We start from the raw sequence: 18,584 nt of genomic DNA on the forward strand, positions 1-18,584 counted from the left end.
CATGAAGTCAGAGAGTCACAGAATCAATGTTCGTGACAGATTGGAGGTCATCTTGGTTGTGAGTGGCATGGTGGCACCGTGGTTCGCACTGCTGCCTCACAGTGCCAACTTTGCTGCCCCAAAAGATGCCTAACCAAGATTAGGAACTCACTATGTTAGGTAAAGTCACTACAGTCCCAGGTGACCATAGGCTGCTCTCTGCCTTGAGGGGTGGGGGGGAGAGAGGTGACTGGTGGTGATTTAACCTGAGGATCACCACACCTCAGGCGAGGGGCAAGGTTGAGCAGGCGGGCCTTCATGAATAATCTCAGCCGGTACGGAAATTGAACCCACTATTGGCGTCGCTCTGCATCACTAATCAGTTGTCCAGCCAACTGAACGAACCAACGCCCACTATATGAGAAGCAGGTGTTAACCAATATCATATCCTTCCATAGCCCAACACATGGGATACACACAATACCATTTTATGGCACACTTTATGCCATTTTACCTGTTCATTGACTTAATGACATAAAGGTCAAGAGATGGAATTACAATTCAAAATACTTTTTGAACAATTCGCAATAAAAATATAAATGTTTCAACACAAACTTTGCACGTAACTTTAATAGCTTTAACCTTTTGAAAGAGTGACATTAAAATATAATGTTCATGAGAGCTCAGAGCACAGCAATAATTAAAAATCAATATTCACAGCATCAAAACATTCCTTATGATTTAATCTAGAATAGTTTTTTTTCTGCAAACTTTTTTCAATTAGTTTTCTTACTATTCATTTTCTAAAAATGATGCTGCTACAGGATGAAGCCCCCATAAAATATAAATTGGGCAAAGACCGCCCCAAATGGACTCGAAGTCAAACTGAAAGCAGGATCTTACATGCCAAAACTGTTTATAAAGAGTCTGATCATTTCAAATTTGCTTTACAAGTGACTTTGTAGGTTTAAGTTTAGTTATTAGTGTCACAAGTAGGCTTACATTAACACTGCAATGAAGCTACTGTGAAATTCCCCCTAGTCGCCACACTCTGACGCCTGTTCGGGTACACCGAGGGAGAATTTAGCATGGCCAATGCACCTAACCAGCACGTCTTTGGACTGTGGGAGGAAACCAGAACACCTGGAGGAAACCCATGCAGACACGGGGAGAATGTGCAGACTCCACCCAAGCCGGGAATTGAACCCTGGTCTCTGGCGCAGTGGGTAGCAGTGCTAACCACTCTGCCACCGTAACTAACTACCAGTGGAGAAATAGGTTCAATATTTTGTAATGCCATGCACAGAGGGACACAAAAGATGAGTGCAAAACACACAGAAAAAAATCATTTTAACCCCTTTTGAATCAAACAATGTGCTTAAAATATAAATGTTAAGACATTTGTGCTGCACTGCATCTTTATGTTCATGTAATGTTTCCCCCCAATTCCCTATTGGGCGGCACGGTAGCACAGTGGTTAGCACTGCTGCTTCACAGCTCCAGGGTCCCGGGTTCGATTCCCGGCTCGGGTCACTGTCTGTGTGGAGTTTGCACATTCTCCTCGTGTCTGCGTGGGTTTCCTCCGGGTGCTCCGGTTTCCTCCCACAGTCCAAAGATGTGCGGGTTAGGTTGATTAGCCAGGTTAAAAATTGCCCCTTAGAGTCCTGGGATGTGTGGATTAGCGGGTAAATATGTGGGGGTAGGGCCTGGGTGGGATTGTGGTCGGTGCAGACTCGATGGGCCGAATGGCCTCCTTCTGCACTGTAGGGTTTCTATGAAAAGCACAAAAGCTCATCATTTTGGGCCCTACGTGAAATACGGCCACATTTGTAGCGAACATCATGCCGACAAGAGAACGGACACAGCTGAAAAATACGATGCACTCTCAGGCAAACGATATTGAAATATTTATGGAAATTAATTGGTCATTATTACGCAGTGCAAACGATTAGCTATTTTGACAATGACTGAAGCAGGATCATTATACAATTGGCACGAGTAAAATTGGCGAATACACTGTAATTGAGAGCACATAACATTTAAGCCATCGATTAAGACTTCTGTCTGGTTGATTGAGGGCTATTTGCCCTGGCTCTCAGAATGGCCGCTTAGAGGTTGCTTGTTGAATAAAGATAGATTTTCTATGGCACAAATCAAAATTGCGTTCAGGCATATTTGAATCAGGTTCTCAGCATGATCACTTGGTTGCCGCTAATGGGCGCTTACAGGCAATTCGTCGATAACCTCACTCTTTCAAATACTGGCAACTGTGGGTGAAGCTTATTCTTCCATGCGGTGTGCGCGTGGGTAGAGGGAATTCGCAAAGCTGAGCGGGCGGGGGGGGGGGGGTGAAATGTAACAGTTACATCTGTGACGTGGAGGCAAGTTGGTGCTATTGCAAGTTGGAAAATTCCAAACCTTCGCAGCATCTCACAGGCCACTTGTTTCAAAACTACCATTAATGGTTCAATACCAAGAGTGGGATTCTCCTCCCCGCACCCCCACACCGCTCCCAAAATTCTAAGTGTCAAATTTACATAAAAACTGAAGTAAATCCCGCTGCCTCTTTCAGCAGGACTTTCGGAGTAAATCTCCGACACTCTGTGCATCACAGAGAGCCCTAGAGTAAATCACACAGAAACACAGGGGGCTACTCTCGCTGGAGAGGCCAGCAGAATAGCACTGAGGGGGCCACTGTGCATGCTCCGACCTGTCAGAGCCAAGATCAGTGCATGTGCAGTAGCCTCACACTGCCGGCCTCCCGATTGGCGGCCAGCCCTGCGACCCACCCATCGCTGGCATTACGATCCCCAGACCCCCCAATCGCTGGCTCCCCGGACATGTCCAGCTCAGCCTCGACCCCCAACAACCCCCCACCCTGGCAGGCCGACCATCCCCCCTAACCCTGTCCCGACACCCCACAACCCCGACGATGAGTCCCAATCGCTGGCCCCCCCCCTCCGTCTGCCTATGACCCCAAAGTGCAGAGTGGCAGCGAGAGTCTCCCACCCCCACCCATCGCCCTCCAGAGGCCCCACTCTATTCTGCCCCACACCCTCTGGCGCTGCCCCCTCGGCACTGCCCAATTTCCGATAGGCAGTGCCAAGGTGCCCCTTGGGCATTGCCACTTTTCCCCTTGTGTGGTGCCGGGGGCCTCGGCTGGCAATGCCCAGGGGGCACCCCCCTCACCCCTGACCTCTATGGCCCCACTTCACTCCAATGGGGTCGGGCCGCCAACTCCCTGCTACTGGGGAGCAGCTGTAAACCTCGCTGGAGTGAACCACTCCTAGTGCGGGGGGAGGAGCGGGGGGGCTCGAGCGGGCCCGGAGGCTTTGGTCTCTCACCTCCCACCCCCCCTTCCCCCCCCAGCAATTGCAGGTCGCTTTTTGATGGTTCATTTACATTAAACTGGCAGGTAACACCAGCTTTTGGCTCTAATCTTGTGCATCACTCACCATGTGGAACACATTTCTGACTGGGTTTAAAGACCGCCAAACACACTGAAGATTTTCAGACGGTTCACCTCCTTAAATTCAACCCACGTCAATGGGTCTCTATTTCTATATGCTCCTTTGTATTAAAGTTAGCTTACCTCAGTAATTGTGTGAATGTAGCTCGGCAATTGGAGTTTAATTTAGACAAATGTGAGGTGATGCATTTTGGTAGATTGAACCAGGGCAGGACTTATTCCGTTAATGGTAGGGCGTTGGGGAGAGTTACAGAACAAAGAGATCCAAGGGTACATGTTCATAGCTCATTGAAAGTGGAGTCACAGGTGGACAGAGTGGTGAAGAAGGCATTCGGCATGCTTGGTTTCATCGGTCAGAACATTGAATACAGGATTGGAATGTCTTGTTGAAGTTGTACAAAACATTGGTAAGGCCACACTTGGAATACTGTGTGCAATTCCAGTCACCCTATTATAGAAAGGATATTATTAAACTAGAAAGAGTGCAGAAAAGATTTACTAGGATGCTACCGGGACTTGATGGATTGAATTATAAGGAGAGGCTGGATAAACTGGGACTTTTTTCTCTGGAGCGTAGGAAGCGGAGGGGTGATCTTATAGAGGTCTATAAAATAATGAGGGGCATAGACAAGGTAGATAGTCAATATATTTTCCCAAAGGTAGGGGAGTCTAAAACTAGAGGGCATAGGTTTAAGGTGAGAGGGGAGAGATACAAAAGTGTCCAGAGGGGCAATTTTTTCCACAGAGGGTGGTGAGTGTCTGGAACAAGCTGCCAGAGGTAGTAGTAGAGGCGGGTACAATTTTACCTTTTAAAAAGCATTTAGATAGTTACATGGATACGATGGGTATAGAGGGATATGGGCCAAATGCGGGCACGTTTAGGGGTTTAAAAAAAAAGGGCGGCATGAACAAGTTGGGCCGAATGGCCTGTTTCCATGCTGTAAACCTCTATGACTCTAATCCAAATTCCCATTGACTTGCAATTTGCTCAGGTTACTGATGTAAAGAGATACTCATTCACCAACAAGGCAACTGCGCTTAGAATGTCCTTCCCACCCTCCTGGCATTCAATCAACAAGCAGGAAGTAAGAGGTAGGATCGAATAGGATTGAATGGCTTGGCCCTCGAAGCCCGGTCTGGTGGAATTCAAGTCCACTCACCCACGGAATGGCGAGTTAGCACCTGGATTAACACCGGCTGTCCGGTTTCCCCACATCCCCACAATCTTAATGGTGCTCTACATGACACAATAGCAGCAGGAGTCACAGAACAAAACCACTGGCAGGCTTCAAGAGGAGCTTCTTTCTGTCAACCTGGCCAACTCTTCATGTTGGCTCCAAACCATCAGTTCCAGTTTCGCCTCCTGGAATAATACTTCAAACCGGTCATCTCAACTTGATGGGGAGGAATCCGTTGTATGAATACAATACTAAAAAAAAACACACGCTCTGTACAAAATGACGTCCAGCTCTTGTTGATCAGCAGTAACTTTACAGAATGATACAATTGGTGCCCGCCTGCTCCATTCCGGGACCAGCATCCTGGGGCCTAGAAAAGTCAAAGAGGCTTTCCTTAACAAAATTAACTAATGACATAGTTACACATGTTACTAAAACGGAGCGCATTGCAAATATTACCACCCAGCTGAAGTATAGTGTCATGGAGTTTTAGTGCAAAAAGAGGCCCTTTGGCCCATCATGTCTGCGCTGGCCAACAAACACCTATTTCTTCTCATCCCATTTTCCAGCACTTGGTCCGTAGCCTTGTATGCTGTGGCATTTCAAGTGCTCATCTAAATGCTTCTTAAATGTTGGGAGGGTTCCTGCCTCTACCACCCTTTCAGGCAGTGAGTTCCAGATTCCCACCACCCTATTATTATTTTTTTATTATTATTTATTAGTGCTACAAGTAGCCTCACACTGCAATGAGGTTACTGTGAAAATTCCCTGGTCATCACAGTCTGGCCCCTGTTCGGGTACACGGAGGGAGAATTTAGCATGGCCAATGCAGCTAACCAGCACATCTTTTGGACTGTGGGAGGAAACCGGAGCACCCGGAGGAAACCCACGCAGACATGGGGAGAACTTGCAAACTCCACACACAGACAGTGACCCAAAGTGAGAATCGAACCCAGGTCCCTGGCGCTGTGAGGCAGCAATGCAAAGGTTTTCCTTCAAATCCAGCTTGGGTCACTGTGTGTGTGGAGTTTGCACATTCTCCTCATGTCTGCGTGGGTTTCCGCCGGGTGCTCCGGTTTCCTCCCACAGTCCAAAGATGTGCGGGTTAGGTTGATTGGCCATGCTAAAATTGCCCCTTAGTGTCCTGGGATGCGTAGATTAGAGGGATTAGCGGGTAAAATATGTAGGGATATGAGGGTAGGGCCTGGGTGGGATTGTAGTCGGTGCAGACTCGATGGGCTGAATGGCCTCTTTCTGTACTGTAGGGTTTCTATGATTCTCCTCTAAATATCCTGCCCTTTATTTTAAATCTATGTCCCCTGGTTATTGACCCTTCTACTAAGGGGAAAGGTTTCTTTCTATCTACCCCATGTCCCTCATAATTTTGTTCACCTCAATCAAGTCCCCCCCACCCCACCACCACTTGAGCCTTCTCTGCTCCAAGGAAAACAATCCCAGCCTAACCAGCCTCTCTGCATAGCTAAAATGCTCCAGCCCAAGGAACCCTATCTATTTAGTTTGATTTGTCACATTTATTAGTATAGAGTGAAAAGTATTGTTTCTTGCACGCTATACAGACAAGGCATACCGTTCATAGAGAAGGAGAGGGGAGAGTGCAGAATGTAGTGTTACAGTCATAGCTAAGATGTAGAGAAAGGTGTAGAGAAAGTCCCTCACACAATGATTCTGGTTTCTTTCAACATTTTCCTCCACTCTCAAAGTCACTGGTTATCTGCTGTGGCTTTGACTCAAACACTTGTCCACTTTCCACCTTTGGTGAGTGTTGGCAACACAGAGGAAGGAGAGGACAGATTAACAGCTAAGCCTGACTTTGGCTTCACATGGTGCCCATACACAAGGAATTCCAACACTGCTAACTTTGGGGAGCTGAACGTTATCTGATTTCCCAGCTCTCCAACGTGGTGCCATTAAAGCGAATTGCAGTGATCCTAGACCACCCTGACCCAAATGAACTAACGGAACACAGACCACAGATTGAGCCGAGGAATTTCCTGGCTATCGATGGCCCGACTACTTTCTTGTGTGAACTTGAGCCACTGAGCAGCAGAAAGCATTGCGACGTGACTGCCAAAGTCTCTTGGATCATTCTGTCAGGAGACTGAAACAAGGAACAAAGGTAGAAACAAGCGTAGGCCAATGTGATCTCACAACGATTGGGGGAACATGCCGGCTGTATAAGCACCTAACTCATACGTTCCAAACATTGTCTGGGTAGACAATCTGTGTGGCCAATGCATTTTGTTTGCGTCCAGAAAAGATCCCGAGGGTCTGTCAGATGGCTGGCTATTTGGGCCCCTGCTGTGGCCGCTGGAACCTACTCAAAGCAACACTCAAGTCACAATGATCCAATAGCAGCTTTGGCAGTGCCTTCGAAGCAGCAACACTCATTATTAGAATTCCCAGCGAGTAAGGTTGCCAACATTCGGAAGGTTTTGCATTGCAAGAACTCAGGAAAGATCAGGGCATCAAATTAGGCTCCAGGTAACACTGCAATTATGGTCTGTGCTGGAAAGCTGCATGGTTTCCACTGGCTGAACTCCTGCTGCAGTAATCTGGTTCACGGGGAGGCGATGGCCAAGTGGTATTATTGCTTGACTACTAATCCAGAAACTCAGCTAATCTTCTGGGGACCTGGATTCGAATCCCGCTATGGCAGATGGTGGAATTTGAATTCAATAAAAATATCTGGAATTAAGAATCCCAACTACCATTGTCAGAAAAACCCATCTGGTTCACTAATGTCCTTTAGGGAAGGAAATCTGCTGTCCTTACCTGGTCTGGCCTACATGTGGATGGCACAGTGACAGTGGTTAGCACTGTTGCCTCACAGCACCAGGAACCTGGGTTTGATTCCCGGCTTGAATCACTGCGTGGAGTTTGTACATTCTCCCCGTGTCTGCGCAGGTTTCATCCGGGTGCTCCGGATTCCTCCCACAGTCCAAAAAATGTGCAGGTTAGGTTGATTGCCATACTAAATTGCCTCTTAGTGTCAGGGGGATTAGCAGGGTAAATATGTGGGGTTATGGGGATAGGCCTGGGTAGGATTGTCGTCGGTGCAGGCTCGATGGGCCGAATGGCCTCCTTCTGCACTGTACGGATTCTATGGTTCTATGACTCCAGAGCCACAGCAATGTGGTTGACTCTCAACTGCCTTCGGGCAACTAGGGATGGGCAATAAATGCTGGCCAGCCAGCGTCGCTAGTGTCCGTGAACGAATAGCGAAAAAATCTGCTTTCAAGTGCATAAAATCCTGACAGTGCAGAAGGAGGCCATTCAGCCCATCAAATCTGCACCAACTCTAGGAATTCTAGTTCCCTGGGATTAAGTCCACAGACAACTAGAGTGTGCGCTTCATACAGGCCAGGCCAAAAAGCTACACTATTGGACGAGGCAATATTTTGATTCGGAAAATTCTACACATGGTGCACCAACATGGTTAGTAAGTTTGCAGATGACACCAAGATTGGTGGCATAGTGGACAGTGAAGAAGGTTATCCAAGATTGCAACGGGATCTTGATCAATTGGGCCAGTGGGCTGACGAATGGCAGATGGAGTTTAATTTAGATAAATGCGTGGTGTGCAGGTTAGGTGGATTGGCTGTGCTAAATTGCCCCTTGGCGTCCCAAGATGTACAAGTTAAATGGATTAGCCACGGGAAATGTGTGGGGTTATGGGGATAAGGTAAGATGCTCTGTCAGAGAGTCAATGCAGACTCGATGGGCCGAATGGCCTCTTCTGCACTGTAAGGACGCTATGATTCTCTGATCCTGTGATTCACACACTCATGAATTAGATCTTCTAAATTTTGTAGTGCTGACAGAGTTGAGAGTTTGGCTTTTATCCTTTTGAAGTATGAACTAATCCACTGACAGTACAGAGAAAAATATATAAGGAGCAGGAACGGGAGTTGGCCAAACACCCTCACCTTTCAATTGTATCCTGGTTGACCCTTTCCCCTCAACTCCACTTTCCCACCCTATTTCCATATTCCTCAATTTTCCTGGAGTCAAACAATCTACTGATCCCAGCTTTGGACATACACAGGGACTAGGTAAAGGTTAACTAAATGCTCAAGAGCCAGGAATCAATTCAGTAAACAGCAGTGTGGTACTGAAGGAACTGATCAAGAGGAATAATTCACCAATTCCTTTCTTCGTGGAAAACACCACCTGTTTTTAAAAATTAAAGATAAAGCAGTCCAGAAAGGGGCACCGCAGACACCGCAGTCCAGAAAGGGGCACCGCAGACACTGCAGTCCAGAAAGGGGCACCGCAGACACCGCAGTCCAGAAAGGGGCACCGCAGACACCGCAGTCCAGAAAGGGGCACCGCAGATACTGCAGTCCAGAAAGGGGCACCGCAGACACTGCAGTCCAGAAAGGGGCACCGCTGACACTGCAGTCCAGAAAGGGGCACCGCTGACACTGCAGTCCAGAAAGGGGCACCGCAGACACTGCAGTCCAGAAAGGGGCACCGCAGACACTGCAGTCCAGAAAGTGACACTGCAGATACAGCAGTTTAGAAAGTGACACCGCAGATACTACAGTCTAGAAAGTGACACTGCAGATACAGCAGTTTAGAAAGTGACACCGCTGATACTACAGTCTAGACAGTGACACTGCAGATACAGCAGATTAGAAAGTGACACCGCAGATACTGCAGTCTAGACAGTGACTCTGCAGATACAGCAGATTAGAAAGTGACACCGCAGATACTGGTCTAGAAAGTGACTCCGCAGATACTGCAGTCTAGAAAGTGACACTGCAGATATTGCAGACTAGAAGTCAGCAGGGCAGATATTGCAATTTAGCAGTTGGCACTGCAGATATTGCCGAATAGAAAGTGGCAGTGCCAGATTTAAAGTCAGTTGTGTGTGCTTTGGAGCCATCTAGTGGAAATATTGTCAATGTGCTTGAAGTACTTCAAAATTCAGAAAACCTTTCGTTGAAGTAAGCCGTTCGAAGTTCAACGGAGCCCCTGGAACACACCGGTGGGATGTAGGATCAATACAACAGCCTGAGTACGTTCAGAGAAAGGGCTAAGCAGCATACAGCAATGACACAAAACCTTCCAAATAAAGGATGGATTTAGATTACAGAACCTCGTAGCAGCATTCGTCTCCAGTCGAATTCGTTTCGCTGTTGTCCATTCATTCACAGGCTGGCTCTTTGCATTCATATCCTTCAGCTGGTGTTGATCAGCATTCTGTCAGAAGAGGAACAATAGGAGATTGCTTACTATCTGGGAGCATTAACCACTTACTCACAAGCTTCCTCCAGTCACAATGAATGAACTCAAAGAGTTGGAAGTGGCAGCTTTAATTACCCTACATTTCCAGAAATGAACTCTTACCAAGCTTCTCTTGTTTCCACTTTTAGGGGCAATCGAGTGGATTTCCATTGCCGTTGACCGGATGGGCCTCCTTGCTAGATTATCCTTCCTCTGGATGAAGATTGATCGAGATCTCAGCTGTCTGTGACGTTGCAAGAGAAAGAAGAACAGCTTAATCGGAAATATATTGTTGCATCGCTTCTTCCTGCTGAGTAGTGGCAGGCCGTAGAGAACACATTAAGCTGCAAATTCAGGGCAGGGCTGTTCCCCCAGGTCAGAAACCTTCACTTTGGAAGGTCAGAGCTCAACGCAAGCTCTCAGGATGGCAAAACGTTTTCTAATGTTAGGGGTCAAGTACAGGTATGACCGTGGGTTTGGAAGGTGCTGTCTAGGGCAACACGGTGGCTAGGACTGCTGCCTCACAGCGTCAGGGACCCGGGTTCAATTCCAGCCTCGGGTCACTGTCTGGGTGGGGCTTGCATGTCCTCCCCATGTCGGCCTGGGTTTCCTCTGGGTGCTCCGGTTTCCTCGCGCAGTCCAAAGATGTGCGGGTTAGGTGGATTGGCTGTGATTAGCAGGGTAAATACGTGGGGTTATGGGGATAGGGCCTGGGTGGGGTTATGGTCGGTGCAGATTCGATGGGCCGAATGGCCTCCTTCTGCACTGTGGGGATTCTATGATTCTAATAAACCTTGGTGAGTTCCTGCAGCGCATTTTGTAGATAGTACATATGGCTGCTAATGTGGATCTGTGGTGGAGGGATTGAATGTTTGTGGAAGGGTTATGAATCAAGTGGGCTGCTTTGTCCTGGATGGTGTTGAGCTTCGAGTGCTGTAGGAGCTGCACCCATCCAGGCAAGTGGAAAACATTCTATCGCATTTCTGCCATTTGCCTTGTAGATGGTGGACAGCTTGGGGGGGTGTGAGGAGGGGGGAGTTACTTGTTGCAGGATTCCCAGCCTCCGATTTGCTCTTGTAACCATAGTATTTGGATGGCTAGCCATCCTGGACAAGAGCAGCAGATACCTGGGGGAACACCACCACCTGTAAATTCCTCTTCAGCATCATGACTTGGAAATATATCGCCGTTCCTTTACTGTCACTGGGTCAAAATCCTGGAATGCCCTCCCGAACAGCACTGTGGGTGTACCTACACTATATAGAGGTTCAAGAAGACGGCTCACCACCACTTTCTCCAGAGCAATTAGGGATGGGTAAGACACGCTGGTCTAGCCGGTGATACCCACATCCCATAAATACCATCTACCTGCTTCAGTGGATATAAATGATTCCATGGTACTATTTCAAAGAAGAACAGGGGAGCTACCCCCACTCTCACCTAATAATTATTCCTCAAGCAACATCACAGAAACACAAGGAGTAGGCCAGCAGGCCCTTCAAGCCTGCCCGCCATTTAATATGATCATCGCTGATCTATGCCGGACTCAACTCCTTTTCTGTATCATTTTCCCATAGCCCTCTATTTCTGGATCTGTCCAATATTTATCCACCTCCACTTTAAATACTTCTAATGATCCTGTCTCCACCACCCTTGGGGGCAGAGAATTCCAGAGATTTACCACCCTTTGCGAGAAGAAATTTCTCTGTACCCCAGTTTTAAATAACCGGCCTTTATCTTGTAGCAATGTCCCTTTGTTAGAAGCTCCCACAATTGTAAACATCTCACCGTCGACCCTGTCAAATCCCCTCAGGACCTTATGGGCATGATTTTACGGTCTCCCTCATCCTGAAACCGTAAAATCCTGCCCAAGGTCAATGGACATTTCCATTGTCCGCCCCTCGCCCGCTCCGATTCCATGGCGGGTGGGGTGGTAAAATTCCAGCCTTTGTGTTTGAATAAGGTCACCCCTCACTCTTTTAAACTCCCAGGAATACAGACCCAGACTATTTGGTCTCTCTTGATGGGACAATCCTCTCATCCCAGGAATTCATCTGATGAATCTCCTTTGGACTGCCTCCACTGTTACGATGTCCTTTTTTAGGCAAGGGGACCAAAGCTGTACATAGGATTCCAGGTGGGGCCTCACCAACACCCTGTACGATCGCAACAAAACCTCCCTATTCTTAAACTTCAACCCGTTTGCAATAAAGGCCAAAATGCCATTTATCTTCTTAACTACTTGTTGGACCTGCTTGCTAGCTTTGCATGCTTCATACACCAGAACACCTGGATCCTTCTGAATTTCAATCACCTGCAGTCTCTCTCCATTTAGATAATAATCCGTCTTTTGATTCATCTGACCAAAATGCATGACCTCACACAAAAACAGGTTATTTAGTGATTATAGCGAAGCTATTGGTGCGAGCTGGCTGTGCGCAAATGACTGCTGCGTTTCCTACATTGCAGCAGTGACCATACTTTAAAAATAGTGTCGAGTATTGGTCCCCTTATTTATAAGGAAAGATGTGAATGCGTTAAAAAACAGTTCAGTGAACGTTTATTAACCTAATCCCAGGAATGGGCTGCTTGCCTTATGAGGAACGTTTGGACGGGCTAAACACCTATCCATTGGAGTTTATAAAAGTAAGAGGCAACTTGATTGAAACCTTTGTGGGATCTTGACAGGGTGGATGCGGAGAGGATGTTTCTTCTTGAGAGAATCTAGAACTAGGGGGTCCTTGTTTATATAAAATAAAAGGTTGTCCGTTTAAGACAGAGATGATGAGAATTTCTTTCTCTCAGATGTCTCTGGAACTCCCTTCCTTCAAAAGCAGTGGAAGCAGAGTCCTTGAATATCTCAAAGGTGGAGCTAGATAGATTTGTCATGAACAAAGGGGCGAAAGGTTCTCAAAGATAGGTGGGAGGTTACAATTAGATCAGCAATGATCTTATTGAATGACGGAACAAGCTCAAAAGGTCAAGTGATCTCCTCCTGCTCCTAATTTGTATGTATTTACTCCATTGGCCGTAAAGTGCTTTGAGATATTTGGTGGTTTTGTAAAGTGCCATTTGAACACAAGTCTTTGCTTTCTTTTCAAGTAATTGATAGTAGCACCAACAGTGAAAAACTCCCTCCTGTACTGCACTGGAGGATCAGGCTAGATTGCGCACTCAAGTCCAGGAGTGAGGGTGAGCTCTCAAAAACAAGAGTGCTCTCACTGAGGCAGGTTGACACTCAAAAAATGAGTACCATGCCAAAAGCAAAACCAATATTTAAATCGTGTGTCTTTACTGGTTGCTGCAGGTAAAGAAAAGTCTGCCATTTAATCAAGTTTATAGCTGGAAAGAGAGTTCAATTCCAGCTTTAAATGTTATGGTAGCATAGTAGTTATGTTGCTGGAACTGTATTCCCCAGAACTTTTTTAAAAATTCATTCGTGGGACATGGGCGTCGCTGGCTGGCCAGCATTTATTGTCCATCCCTAGTTGCCCTTGGAGGACAGTTGAGAGTCAACCACATTACTGTGGCTCTGGAGTCACATGTAGGCCAGACCAGGTAAGGACGGCAGATTTCCTTCCCTAAAGGACATTAGTGAACCAAATGGGTTTTTCCACCAATTGACAATGGTTTCGTGGTCATCAGTAGATTCCCAATTCCAGATACTTTTTATTGAATTCAAATTCCACCATCTGCCGTGGCGGGATTCAAACCCGGGTCCCCAGAACATTAGCTGAGTTTCTGGATTAACATTCTAGCAATAATACCACTAGGCCATTGCCTCCCCAGAGCACGAGTTCAAATCCCGGCACGGCATTTTGAATTCAGTTTCAAAATAAAGTCTGGAATTCATGTGGGATCAGTAAAAGTGACTATTGTTATAAAAAAATAGCTGGTTCACCGATTTCCTTCAGTTAAAGTGAAGTTTATTTATTCGTGTCACAAGTAGGCTGACATTAACACTGCAGTGAAGTTACTGTGAAAATCCCCTAGTTGCCACACTCTGGTGCCTGTTCGGGTACACTGAGGGAGAATTTAGCATGGCCAATGCACCTAACCAGCACGTTTTTCGGACTGTGGGAGGAAACCTGAGCACCCAGAGGAAACCCACACAGACACCGTACAGTCAGTGACCCAAGCCAGGAACTGAACCTGGGTCCCTGGAGCTGTGAGGCAGCAGTGCTAACCACTGTGCCACCCTTTAGGGAATGACATCTGAAGCCCTTACCTGGTTTGACCTGTATGTGACTCCAGTCCCTGCACCAATGTGATCAACACTTAACTATTCTCTGAAAAGGTCAAACAAGCAGCACACAGAGATTACAGCAGTTCACCTCATCATTGAAGGGAGAGACAGACAATAAATGCCAGTCTTGCCACGTTGCCCACAGCCTGAGAATTAAGAATAGAACCATCCTTCTGCTTCTAAATTTCACAAGCTGACACAATGGACCAAATGGCCTCCTCTTGTGCCGTAACAATTGTATCACTCAATTAGAAAGGCAGTGCTTAGAGTTTAAACTGGCCAGCTAGCTAGGGTAATTGGACTAGTTTTTCGCACTTGTTAAGGCAATTGTCTGAATTACTTTACCTACTGTGAGCTATATAGAACAAGGAAAATTACAGCACAGGAACAGGCCCTTCGGCCCTCCAAGCCTGCATGGATAGATTGAAGGGAATACATTAACTGATTATTTACTGGTCAGAACATTGAGTACAGGAGTTGAAGTTGTACAAGACATTAGTAAGGCCACACTTGGAATACTGTGTACAGTTCTGGTCACCCTATTATAGAAAGGATATTATTAAACTAGAAAGAGTGCAGAAAAGATTTACTAGGATGCTACCGAGACTTGATGGTTTGAGTTACAAGGAGAGGCTGGATAGACTGGGACTATTTCCCTGCTTAGGAGTGATCTTATAGAGGTCTATAAAATAATGAGGGGCATAGATCAGCTAGATAGTCAATATCTTTTCCCAAAGGTAGGGAAGTCTTGGAGGTTCAGCAGGGTAGTTGGGTTGGAGGACCCATGGTCGCTAGAGGAAATTGGGATCAGTAGGGATGTGGGGGGGGTTTTGAATGGTAAGTGGGGGAGTTCTGGTGGACAAGCAGGGGTGTAGGCAGCAGGAGTGTGGGATGGGATAGTTGTGATGGGGGTGAAGAGGAGTGGTGTGGGGTTGGAAAGGTTGTCAGGAGGGTGGAGGGGTAGTGAGGGGGGAAGGAGGGTGGGGTCAGATGGGAAGTTGGCGGAGTCAGTAGCGCAGTTATCCAGGAGTGGTTTCAAGTCCTCTAACATTTCCTGGTTAAAGTATTCTGGTGAGGCAGTCAGAACCAGCTGAATTTGGTAATTTAATCAGAGTGTCGGATAGCTCTCGGTGTAGGTTAATTGTCCATTGGAAGTCTGAATTCGCAGGCAATTGCCATGCAATCCTTCCTTGGAAAGTCCAGGAGAGTGTGGGGGTGGCGGGGGGGCACCCAACACATCTCTGGACTACCCCACCTCAGCCCAGGGAATGGAAATTATGATTAAACATTAACTTGGCAAACAAAACATTTTAACTTTTAGTCAGACTGTTTAATAACAACTGAATTTAGTCAAGTGAGGGATATAATGGCGGCCAGCTATCATTAAAACCTCCAGTCCCACACACTGGTGTGAGCATCACATTGAATGGGAGCCCAGATTGGGGAACTTGTGCTCCAGTGCCGCAGATTCCTCTATAGCCACACACTCTCTTAGTGCAGCTCACTAGTGGAAGATGGATGGGTGAATTTAGTCAATAGCTTCGAATTGGTAAAAGGAACACAAGGTCCCAACATGATTTCCCCTTTGGATATTGTGATTTTTCCACATTGTACAAGGAGGTAAAGTTTAAAAAGGACACAGAATACTATGGGAGATGGTGGCAGAGTGGTAATGTTACTGGACTAATAATCAGGCCACTGCTCTGGGGTTGTGGGTTCAAATCTCACCCACACCAATTGGTGAAATTTAAATTAAATTAATGAATTTTGGTTTTTTTTTTTAAAACAACCGTCAAGTGATTGTTTGGGCGACACGGTGGTGCAGAGGTTACCACAGCACCAGGGACCTGGGTTCGATTCCTGGCTTGGGTCACTGTCTGTGCATTCTCCCCGTGTCTGCGTGAGTTTCCTCCGGGTGCTCTGGTTTCCCCCTACAGTCCAAAGATGTGCGGGCTAGGTGGATTGGCCATGCTAAATTGCCTCTTTGTGTCAAGGGGACTAGCTAGGGAAGTGCATGGTGTTATGGGGATAGGGCTTGGGTGGGATTATGGTTGGTGCAGATTTGATGGGCCGAATAGCCTCCTTCTGCACTGTCGGATTCTATGATTCAAATCTGTTGCTTTTTTACAATATTACAAAAAGCCACCTGGTTCACTTAATAGAAGGAAATCAGTTGTCTGGTCTATTTGTGACTCTAGACCCTCAGCAACGTGGTTGACTCTTAACTGGCCTCTGAAATGGCCTAGCAAACCACTCAGTTCAAGAGTAATTAAGGTTAGACAGTAAATGCTGGCCTTGCCAGCGATGCCCACATCCTCTGAAAGAAAATAGAAGTTTGTTTCATGTTGCTCCAGTTAAAGGTATCACATCACTTGCCTTTTGCGCATGATCTGAATGGTGCGATCAGTAGCAAGCAGCAATTGAAGACACGAACAATACTGCTTCCAAATTAAACAACAGCATTGTAAATTAAACACCACTGGACAAAAGGGGAAGTCATTTGGCATTCCAGAGGTTAAAAATATTTCTGTCGCTGAGCAAGGCAGTATTGAATAAAGCATTAATTAACCTGAACTGTTTTGGGCCTTTTAAGCAAAACTTGCAAGGTCTTGCTAACTCTGGTTAACAGATGTTCTGACAATACTATCTTTAACAAGGCAAGTAAAGGGAAACTTTTAACAAGATGCTCTCACTCTTGTAGCCAATCTGCTGCTTTACGCCCTGTGGTGCGCATTTTATAGCAGGTCTCTTTCAGGTGGAAGGGTTATGCAGACTTACCGTCGGAAACAGAGTCTGCTCAGGGTTCAAACTGTGACCCTGCCGGCATGGATACAGCAGGGGTGACCTCGGTAATGACCAGTGTGCATCCAGCACGAAGCTGGTCAGTGCCAGCTGATTAAACTTTTAACAGCATCCCTTGTGCGATAAAGGGCAAAATGACAGCATTTCCCCATCGTCAATGTGTCTGTATAATAAACTAATTAGTAAACCACACAGTCTGTGGAGCTTTTAATGAGCACTATCAGCTGACTTCTGTAATAATAACCCACGTCTGGCCCCTTTTGGGATTCAATTAAGGGAAAGACTGTCATACGCTGAGTCTGGCTGATCAATGAATCCATTCCGACCTTTTGTCGGGGAGTTCTCTGCAAGGTCAACGGCAGCACTAAGGACAGCCAGCTTGCCAAATCTACCCACCCAATGGCAGCAGACAGACATCTGTACCAGTCATTGATGTCCTCCTGGTCACTCGACATCACGAGAAGCTTCTCCTCGGAAAAGGTGAGCTAAAAGACACAACAAAAAAAAAAAGGGGGCGATTAGATTTGGCTTCCAGCGCTTGTGCCATTTCAAAGCAGCCTTTCTGAACTTTTACACAGAATCTGAACAAATTCTGACCGTCAATAAGGCAAAGTCTTTCAATTTATTCTTTCTGTGGGTTCATCATGAAATATTCAAAACCATTTAGCAATGCAATTGCACATTATCATCAGTAACCATCGTTGACATTTTAAATGTGCAGCAAAGATTAACCACCCCCCCCTCCCTCCAGCCCATCAAATAAAATCGCCAATCTGTCCAAAGACAACAGCATTTCTTCATTATAGAAATTAAAAAACAGCAACTTTGCACCTAATGAGCAGGGAATAGGAGGCCAACAAACACGTTTTATTCTTGGCTGGCAAGTTGTCTGGATTCCTTGGTGACATTCCCCATTAAAGTACAACTATATCCGAGTGACCATAACGAGACGGCCAGTTTAAAGGAAAGACACTCTTGGTGTAAAATACATTCGCAGTGCAGAACTCAAAACGAATAAAGATTTCAAATGCGCTGTCATCAAAGGTATTATCTAATTATGAAGTTCATCGAACAGGCCAAGTGAAACTGTTGATAATATTAGTTCCCGGTCTCCTGGGAATACTTAAGATTTATGCACAAATAGATTTAGCGTCTGTGGAAACACAGTAATTAAGAATTTGTCAAGGAAATTTGACTCTCTGGGGCAGAAATTACATTGTAACACACAAACAGCATTGCAACAGCATTTGTACTGGGCATAATTCAGGCTGATTATTTATACATCAAAAGCAGCTGCGAACTGCAATCTGAAATGAAAGAACCGGCACATTACAGATTGCGGAGTCTACTGAATTCTCCTTCAAATCTGCGTGCAAAAAGCTGGAAGATGCTTTCATGAGGCATTTCATTTTGCATATAAATTGGAGGGTAGATTGCGCCCCTGAATTTACTGCTGTCAAATCTAATTTCTCTTTAATTCTTCAAGCTAAGACGCGAGTGGCTCACAGCGCGGACTGCAATTTTCAATGCTCACAGGTAGCTTCCAGATTGATAATCTGCCTTTGAGAGAGAGAAAAAAAAAAGAACATTGATATCATTGCACTATTACCCTATATGAATTTTGCTTCACCGGATAATAGGATGATGAAATGCCAGCAGA

At 46.2% G+C, this 18,584-nt stretch overlaps 1 protein-coding gene across 1 annotated transcript in view; it reads right to left on the bottom strand.

Moving 5' to 3' along the window:
• Positions 1–3,979: 3,979 nt before the first annotated feature.
• arhgef39 (Rho guanine nucleotide exchange factor (GEF) 39) overlaps positions 3,980–18,584 on the bottom strand; it is a 97,151-nt gene continuing 82,546 nt past the window's right edge. Inside the window, exons 10-13 of the mRNA XM_078234698.1 lie at positions 17,321–17,409; positions 10,000–10,120; positions 9,749–9,852; positions 3,980–4,996 (exon numbers count right to left, since the gene is read on the bottom strand). Coding sequence (XP_078090824.1) covers positions 4,939–4,996; positions 9,749–9,852; positions 10,000–10,120; positions 17,321–17,409 — 372 coding nt within the window. The 3' untranslated portion in view covers positions 3,980–4,938. The remainder of the gene's footprint in view (positions 4,997–9,748; positions 9,853–9,999; positions 10,121–17,320; positions 17,410–18,584) is intronic.

The sequence above is a fragment of the Mustelus asterias genome, chromosome 19, assembly GCF_964213995.1.
Source record: "Mustelus asterias chromosome 19, sMusAst1.hap1.1, whole genome shotgun sequence".
NCBI lineage: Eukaryota > Metazoa > Chordata > Chondrichthyes > Carcharhiniformes > Triakidae > Mustelus > Mustelus asterias.